The sequence below is a fragment of the Ruditapes philippinarum genome, unplaced genomic scaffold, assembly GCF_026571515.1.
Source record: "Ruditapes philippinarum isolate M1 unplaced genomic scaffold, ASM2657151v2 ctg1619_1_1_1_1, whole genome shotgun sequence".
In the NCBI taxonomy this organism is placed as follows: Eukaryota; Metazoa; Mollusca; class Bivalvia; order Venerida; family Veneridae; genus Ruditapes; species Ruditapes philippinarum.
This window is the reverse complement of record NW_026858824.1, coordinates 256573-265785: the sequence shown is the minus strand read 5'-3', so window position 1 is coordinate 265785 and position 9213 is coordinate 256573. Positions and strand designations below refer to the sequence as shown.

At 33.7% G+C, this 9213-nt stretch overlaps 2 protein-coding genes across 2 annotated transcripts; one reads left to right on the top strand and one right to left on the bottom strand.

Annotated features, from left to right (window-relative positions):
* Positions 1-264: 264 nt before the first annotated feature.
* Positions 265-3055, bottom strand: LOC132754408 (uncharacterized). The gene is made up of 3 exons (XM_060745035.1): positions 2840-3055; positions 932-1075; positions 265-549 (listed from the first exon to the last, which is right to left on the bottom strand). Exons 1-3 carry the CDS (start codon positions 2916-2918, stop codon positions 335-337), a joined length of 438 nt encoding a protein of 145 aa, XP_060601018.1. The 5' UTR covers positions 2919-3055; the 3' UTR covers positions 265-334.
* A 174-nt stretch (positions 3056-3229) lies between these two features.
* On the top strand, positions 3230-6874 carry LOC132754407 (uncharacterized). Its single transcript, XM_060745034.1, has 6 exons — positions 3230-3609; positions 3959-4032; positions 4455-4595; positions 4863-4977; positions 5484-5556; positions 6118-6874. Exons 1-6 carry the CDS (start codon positions 3373-3375, stop codon positions 6228-6230), a joined length of 753 nt encoding a protein of 250 aa, XP_060601017.1. The 5' UTR covers positions 3230-3372; the 3' UTR covers positions 6231-6874.
* The last annotated feature ends 2339 nt before the right edge of the window (positions 6875-9213 follow it).

Sequence of the window (9213 nt, the reverse complement as noted above, 5' to 3'; positions counted from 1 at the left end):
CCTCGTAAACAATAACATAATGACACAATATTACAGAAATACTTTAAAATGCTGGTAAAAGGATATAAAACATGTAGATATGTGTACTTTCCACAGCCATGAAAATTTGATATATTTGAATAAATTTGATATATTTGAATGAATAAATTAAGATGATGCATTCATTCACAACAATCAACTTTTGATTTTGGATTTACAGAAACTGTTACAGTATGAATGATTTCAAAGCACTTTGACTCTTTCAGGTATTTTCATCTTTTGTCCTTTTCCCTGATATATTATGCAGCATAAATCATGTGATCACAACCAACATTATGCTTTATTCCTGCCATCATCACAAGATATAATACATAATTAGTGTAAGTATAAGTCCTGCAGAGTAGGAAAAGAATTTAGACGGAATCCGACCATCAGCACTGTTGCAGTATGGCTCGTTACAAGTGCATATTGTTGCTGATATTCCAAAATGGCTGCCTTCTCTACAGCTGGTAGACTGTGTGTATGGTACACACCCTCTCGTCACCTCAACTACTCTCTTAGAACCTTCAGCTGAATTAGAAAACAATCATAATTATCAATCATCAATATGAGAAATATTCATTTAATTTTTATTTTGTTGTACTAAAAAAACTGATTTGAATTACATATCCACAATCCATATATATAAAAGAAGTCATCAGAACAAAATACCACTGAACCTGTATGCTATCTTATATATATAGCGGACAGGTAAACTGGCAAAACAATCTTGCCAATTAGAAATTGACTCTATTACTTCAAGCTAATTTGTTAAAAATTACTTTAAACATTTTTTTTTCAAACAAAAATCAACAATTTGTTTAACTTTCACTGATGATGGTATTTTGATACTTCTAATGCCTACATGTAACAAAATCAAGTAAAGTTCTTCAATTATTCAGACAATATTTACTTCTTAATCCTCTTGTTTTTTGACAAGTACCATCCCGACATGACACAGCATTGACAGATGTTAATCTGAAGTCATCCCCACACTTATCTGAGTATAGTCCTGTTGCCGTGTTACAGACATAGCAGTATAACTCTGCTTCACAAACTGAAAAAAACACAAAACAACATAATATTGGTTTTCCAATGCATGTATGTATGTAGATAATGTTTAATGAGGGTCCATCCGCCCTTTCAGGCACAAGAAACATCTTTCGCTGTCTAATACAGACCCCAGACATGTCACCTGTCACTCCCGTAAAGATTTAATTTTGAAGCACAAAGTGGTGATAATTTACTTACCATGCAATTTCCATTGAGTATTAGCCAAAGATATGAATTTTTAGTAGGTCACTGTACGGTGGTCAATGAGAACCTAAATGTACAGTAACCTGTGACAATATGAAAGGGTAGACCTGAAAAGGGCTGTGTGTGCCAGCAAAAGGCCTGCCGTTCAAGCCGTCTTACCGTGTTGAAGCCTACTTAAAAGTACTTTGTAGGGCCACTCCCCTTGGCTTTAGTTACGACATCGGCAGCTGGTCCGCAGCACAAGTTTCGCTCTTTAGCCCCATCCAAAGTCTTCAAATCTTCTACCGATGCCCTGTGTCTTCTCTATGATGTACATGTACCAAGGGCAAGAGAGAAGATATTGGTTTTCAGTTCACCTGAAACCATTTATAGTGGCACAAGGTGTTCCCCACCCAAAAAAAAGAAAAAAAGTGATAATTAACCTCAATGAATGTCCAGTAACTTTTATTTTTCAGCAACTTTTTTAAGTTGCTGAAAAATCCCAAGTGTGTTACCCAGGATCCAACCCTGGACCTCTGACAGGAGTGATAGTGGTCTAACCAACTGAGCTATCGCAAGCTATTCATTTTCTTAGACTCTTGATATATGATATATACCCGGACATGTCTTTCCCTCAACATTCATGGTAATTTCCACAACTTTATTCTTCTAACTTTTGTTGTGTTTGTTAATCATTTAAATAACACAGAAATAAGAGGCACCAGATTACCATGGGGTGAGTGAGCATGACAATTTCATGCCACAAGCATGTTATTTATACTGACAATCTGGACCAGACCTGGGTACAAATCCTCTGATCTTTAGATTAACAGTTGGCAATGACAATGCTTTACGACTCAAATGTCAGCAGAGTTTTCGATACTTAAGATTAAATATTTTGTATCATTAGCAAGTGCTGTCATAAATAGAAACCATATTGATGTATCGTTGATATTTTTCTGTAGATCAATGATCAATACACATTTCAAAAAAGACAAATAATTGAAATGTCTAGAAATTATGAAAAATTCACCCAAAACATACGAAAACAGGCATCGTTGTCTAACATTATGCTGTTGTAATATAGTAGAAATATTTCACAACAATCATGACGAAAAAGAATGGTCTGGAAAAAAGTCATGCAAGACACTGAACAGAACATGTTAATAATATAAATGAAATTATTTAATCACGTATTAGTGATTGACAGACAAGTAATTATAGGCAATTATTCAAATATTCGAAAACGCCTGTTCAGTGTTTACTCTAGGATTTGAAAAACAGAGATATTTTTATCAAAAAATGCTAGGATTTGAAAAACAGAGATACTTTTATCAAAAAATGAGAATTTATTACATTTGTTGAATTTTTTCCTTCGTTTTTTATGTAAAATTTTTCCCCTGTCTCTGAAAAAATAGGGGGGAATTCTAAAAAAAGGGAGTGAATCCCCCCATCCTCCTCCTAGAATAGACAATGCCTGTTTAGGCTGTTAAGTTTTATCCCAATTGTACGTATCCGGAGATAAGGACACTCCATACTCCATAGTAAACACTTATAATTTAACTTTTTGGTTTACTATACTTACTTGATAAGTATGATATTAATAAGGCGAGTGCGTAAACAAACTTCTGATGACACATTTTTATATTTACTGAATTTAACATTATAAATAAACAATGTTTTTTGTTTACTTCCGCATCTTTACGGTGACTGCATTATATTTTTATTTCGTGCAGTTCACTTAAGATGGGTGTTGACAAGAAATTCCAAATTATTTTAATATTGAATAGGTTCTAATAGATCTAATCAAATGTCTGAAATGGATTATTTTTACCAATGCAGTATTCTTAATGACTCATTACTTTAGTAAACATAATTTTAATTACACCTATTTCCAAAAACCCGATCGATAATAATCGCCAAATATAGATCCAATATGAGTCATAATTTATGATAATCCTCTCTATTTTTAAACATTGTAGTGGTTAATATATAAATATGCTATTCTGACATTATACTAACCAATTTAGTTTTGTGAGGAATAGGTACATTTTTTTAAACCGTTTATTTAGTGCCTGTCAAGATATCTGTGATATAATTCTGGTCATTACATATAAAATGGAAACCGAAACCAGTGAAACATTATGTCGTGGTGTTGGAGAAATAAACATTAATTCAGAGGGAAAAAGTGACGTAAAAGAAAAAGCTAAAACTAACGGGAATGTAGACTCTAAAGTCCACGGTGATGAAGGTTATCAAGAACATGACAATCGTATTACTCGGGAGGATGTTACATTACCAGATTGTTTTAAAGGGAAACTAGCTTTTGTTTTACGGAACGTTCTCACAGAAAAGGTAGGCTATGTTGGTTCATATTTTAGCTTAAGACGCATATTCTTCAATAAGATCATAATAATATAACTTGTCACTTTAGGAAGACCCTCCTTAGAGACAGGCCTTAATTGTCATCAACTCAGAATTTCCTATTTAAAGACATGATTCATTCCGTAAGTCCTGGTCATTGAACCATATAAGAGGTACTTTTTGCAATGGACATTATGCCATATAGTATATAAGTTATACATGAGTTAACAATCCGACGTGCACTTAATTCCTGCCTTTACATTAACACTCGTAAGAGGGGTTGGCAGTATCCATGGAGAGATAGATACATGTATTCTTATAATTCAAAACTCGATTTTAGGAATGTAAAGATTACATAAAGAAGACTGAGAAGATGGGATATACAGATGCGCTTGTAAATATCGGGGGAGGAAGGTAATTACTTATCTATTTATACAAAATCATTTCAATTTACATTATACAATAACCATTGTATACAATGTACAATAACACGTAGGCGACATGAAAATAGAACACAAAAAACTTGTTATTTTATATCTATATAATACCAAGGCATTAATTCATTGTTTGTTGCAAAGTCACTCTTTAATTCTACCGCTTGCTATGTTATATTGGGGAGAATTTTAATCCTGGACATTCGCTTACTTGTTATAAATGCACGTGTAAAGCCGTGCGGTTTACTTCATGCGCTGTACTGTTTACCAGTCACGCTCTGTCGTTTAGGCGCGAGTCACCGGAAATCTGTAAGGTGACCACTTCTATTGTAAATAAACATTACAGTAAATTATAAAACATGGTTGCTGTAAAAACTTTCTAACGTTTGTTCACTACACCAGGCAACAGATGATGAAAGATGTAAGAAACAACACGAGATGTATTTGGGATTCATTCGAAGAAGCAGACAAAATCTGGCAAAGGATTAAACAATTTATACCTGACAAGTGGCGAAACAGAGAAGTAATGGGATTAAACGAAAGGTACAGTTCATGTACTTAGTTTTTGAAAAGTTTTCAATTAGTGAACTACATGTAAAATAACAGTGAAGACAGACTAGTTTATTAACTTATTATTTACTTAACGGATTTTATGAGAAAAGTTGTCTCTTAAAATGTGTTTGTGTCCACATATTTTAATTAGTAGCTTTAATTAGCTACGTCCAATTCAACGAATGTTCTTAAAGTACAATAATTACATAAACAATTCAACAAGAACAAGTTTGATAATTTTGTAATGTTTATTTTAAGGTTAAGATTTTTGAAGTACAATCCTGGTGAATATTTTGCTCCACATATGGATGGTATGTACATGAGGGAAAACGGAGAGAGAAGCTTTGTCACCATACAATTATATCTTAACCAGGTAATTATCTTAACCTGTGTAGACTTTAATCCCATATTTGGTGCTAAACAACAAAACAAAACGGCCAGTCACTTGATGACTGAAATACAGTGATTTACAACTTTTTTTTTTGGTCAAAATAGACACCGTATTTTTGTTTTGTTTTTGTTTATTGTAATATGGCAAAGTTGTGAAGGGCATTACTTCCGACAAGAAAGGGCACCTGCATGAGTAGAAGAACCAACTTTCCTTCAGGTCACTATATTAATGTCACACTAATGTAACGTCAGAAAGGTGACAGGCGTAATTTGCCCTGATTTGATGCTTTTTTTACCAATTGCACGAAAACCTTTCTGTAGTAATACATGTATCAGTTAAATGATAATTTTTACACTTATTGGAAAGATTTTCTACTTCCTTTCAGCACACTGTTTTATTAAATGTGAAATTATGAATATGTTACCCTGCCCTTATATTCTTTAAAAGAAATTGCCGCTGATATAGTGTTCTCTGTTTTCTTTTGATAGGGGTTTAAAGGTGGAAGCACAACATTCATGAGTTTCGCGGAAACGGAGAGAATGGAAGTTGTACCGGAAACTGGTATTACTTTATATTTATACATAGTACATTGTATGTAAATTATCATAGTTTCATCCATTGAGTCAAACATAAAGTTACACGAGATTTAAACTTTGAGTGAGACACAGAGACATATTTGGATGATTTGCTGCATACATGTAATACATTGAGATTGAAAAAAGGAAATATTAACACATTTTAACAATGTTCTTTAATTATATCTAATTTACACCAATGATTGGAAGGTATTGTTACCTTTACCGGGGCCTGGTGATAAGCCTTTGCCACCAGTATAGATCGAATTATATCAGTCTGCGCTTCCATGTAGTCCTTATCACCAGTCTAGAGCTAGGCCAGCCTCCGCATCCCAAATGTCCCTAAAATTGATAATTGACATTTCCTAAAATAGAAACTCAACAAATCCAGGTTGGGAGTTTATCAAGTAACAATTATTCAATATACTGTCAGAGGATATAAAATATCACAATCATTTTCCTGCTTCTTGTTGGATTTTATAATCAATGTTTGGTAAATAATTTGTAGTTCTATTTTGATAATAATAATTCGATTTTTCCCTTACAGGTATGGTGTTGGTCTTTCAGCACGATATAATGCACGAGGGTTCTGCCCTTCTAGAAGGCAGGAAATATAGCATGCGCACTGACGTCATGTATAGTGCGAACATTAGCAAATGAGTGATGGGTTAAGAGCTGTGTAAATTCTAGACTTCATTGTACAAATATCTACAAGAACAAATTAGAAAAAAACGGCATTCTTAGTTAGGGTCTGCAGATATTCATGATCGAATTCTTCTGTAGATCACTATTTGCCAGATCTTTCTAAGTGTTATCTTAAGTTTTTCACTTTAAGAACTGACTGAACAGTAGTTAGAAAAGACTGGGTTGATTTGAGTATATCTGAAAAATATAACCCGAGTTACACTGAAAAGGACAGTTGCATGCTGTGAAGATATTTGTTAAAATACTGCTGGTCAGTTAATGTATACACCAATAAGAAAATTCATCAGACAAACAAGTTTCTGCAAACAAACAACAAGAACGTAATTTTATTGTAATTCAAATAAACAATATTTTTACAAGATATCTCGAGCAGTGCTCCTGTGTTGATAATTTTAAGTATTATTAATATATGTATATATATGTATATCAATTTTTATGCCAATACTGATGAATTTCATTATGTTATTTGTTACTGTTGTGATTTATACTGTGCAATACAGCAACTGTTAGTTCTTGATTACAATAGGAACATACATTTGTATATATTTCTTTTGTTAATTATTGCCGTTGCTTATAGTAAAATGTATATTAACATATAAGTTTACTTATTATTGTGCAAAAGGGGCCGGGATGGCCCTTGATCGCTCACCTATTGATAAAGACTAAATGGCAAGGATATCATACAATTATATTGATGATTATAGACAAAACAGGCAGGAGGTTAGAATCTTGGTCAACTGATATCAAATTCCATTTCCGCGTCTGAAACTTCGCATATGGTCCGTAATTCATAGCTGTAACTAAAATACAAAAAGGACAGACTACGCACAATTAAGCCGCACTAACCTTACCTATACTTGAATATAGTAACAAAACTTGACAACTTGTCCTGAGTATTGCTCTTACAATGTAAATGATGTTTATTCTTTAACAGAAATTTATGATGCTTATTTGAAATAAAATGTCTTTTGAGCTTCACCTGTTAAAACATTCACATCACCTGTTAAAAAGTTCACTGAATCACACACACACACTCATAGTCTGTAGCACACTTCTATTTTGATAAGCCGCAGTTAACCGGTGTCACCTGCAAGTCATGGCCAACCACGGCATCAAATATTAAATAATTTACTGAAATGAGACACAGGTAACGCTTTAGGTATCCTTTTCTGAAATCAGTTTGAAAAACACCCCTTTTTGATGCCCTCATGAGCAGAAGTCATTTGAATTCTACTGGGAACAGGTTTCCTATCTGTTGCAAGCTTCACCTGCTTAGGAATTAAGTACAAGAGATGTCATTGAAGTTGCTATAAAGTAGACAACAATATCAATCCTTCAGTTTATAAACAAAATTAAGAGCTGTCGGAGGACAGCGACGCTCGACTATTAGAAAAAGTTGTCACTAGGGTATTTTATAGAGTATAATAATGCTTAACTATATGAATACAACAAAAATGTTCAAAAGGTACAAAGGCTTGTTATTAGTTCTGGCTTCCATAACTTTATATGTGGCTTTTATTTTGACGTTGCGATAAAACCTGTTCGCTGAAGCCTCTTTAGCTAGCTTGTTATTAAGATGTTTTATCGAGTAAATCACTGCTTTATTACTATATATGAATTCATAAAATTGTCACAAAAAGGCACAAACCCTTCAGTAGTTATGGCACGCAAAAACTTGACCAAGAACTTCGAAAAAGGGGCATGAATATGAAAAAAACAAATCAGAGTTATGGGACTTGTGCCAATCATGTTAGGTTATCACAGAAAACAAATATTTGAAATTTCAATCCATTCCCTTTAGTATTTATTGACATACAAGCTTACATGCAAAGAATTAACCAAGAATTTCTAAGTCGAAAAAGGGGCATAATTATGCACAAAAGCAAATTAGAGTTATGTGACTTGTGCTAATCATGTTAGATAATCACAGAGAATAAGTGTGTTCAATCTATTCCCTTCAGTAGTTATGGATATACCAGCTTATACTCAAAAACTTAACTACAGGACGCCGACAATAGTGCGAAAAGGTTGAGCTAAAAATCAGTTAACCTTAACCTAATACAAGTGACCTGCTCAGTAGAAACTTGATTTATAAAAAGTTTTATCATAGTATGGAGTTTAATTCCAAGGAAAAGGGTTTATTCTGGTGAGAGCAAATCACACAATGGGTCACAGGCAACACCTAGGGTCCCAGAAGTATTGGACAAAAGTAACGTAAACTAAAGATTTCTAATACGAGAGACATAACAACCCAATTTAACCAATATTTGAACATGAAATGTACCGTCAGAAAGATTATTGTTTTTTCTCACCAATAGTCTATTTTCACACGATTTGTACGTGCAATAAGATTTTAGTAGGCCATTTAAATGCATGTGTTTTGTATACTGGTTGTAAACATGGCTGAGTTGCATTGTGATTTGAGAGAGGAGCAAAAAGCTTATTGCAAAATTCGTGGAACATTGGGTAAATGCGCGTCAAAAATAAAAGTGAATCTAGATTTAGATTATGGAGAAAATGCCCTCCATATCGTACAATATCCATGTGAGCGTCAATGTTTTAGGAAGGTGGAACTAATGTAAAGGATGATCCCCGTCCTGGACAGCTAATTTCCGCTACCTCTGAAAATGCAATATCACTGTCAAAGCCATAGTTGTTGAAGATGCAAGATAAACCGCACAGGAGCTAGGTGACTTATCGGGCCTTTCATCTTATACATGTATGTTTTCCATCTTGAAAGAAAAGTTGAAGTTAAAGAAAGTGTGCGCCCGTTGGATCCCGCATTTGCTAACTTCTGCTGGTTGAAAAAGCCTCAGCTTTATTTACCCTAGATGCCTGAGAGAAATTGTACAAATGTATTTTTATTTATGTATTCATTTATTTATTTAATTCTGTGTTTTGTTTGAACCCGTTTAGCAAAATGTGGTTAAGTGAAAAC

Bases quoted from the DNA above. Each gene is read 5' to 3' on its own strand.
- LOC132754408 (XM_060745035.1), bottom strand. From the start codon at position 2,918: ATGTTAAATTCAGTAAATATAAAAATGTGTCATCAGAAGTTTGTTTAC. The intron at 1,076-2,839 runs GTAAGTATAGTA...TGTTTTTTTCAG, and splicing joins ATTAATATCATACTTATCAA to TTTGTGAAGCAGAGTTATAC. The intron at 550-931 runs GTAAATATTGTC...TTTCTAATTCAG, and splicing joins AAAAACAAGAGGATTAAGAA to CTGAAGGTTCTAAGAGAGTA.
- LOC132754407 (XM_060745034.1), top strand. From the start codon at position 3,373: ATGGAAACCGAAACCAGTGAAACATTATGTCGTGGTGTTGGAGAAATA. The intron at 3,610-3,958 runs GTAGGCTATGTT...ACTCGATTTTAG, and splicing joins GGAACGTTCTCACAGAAAAG to GAATGTAAAGATTACATAAA. The intron at 5,557-6,117 runs GTATTACTTTAT...TTTCCCTTACAG, and splicing joins GGAAGTTGTACCGGAAACTG to GTATGGTGTTGGTCTTTCAG.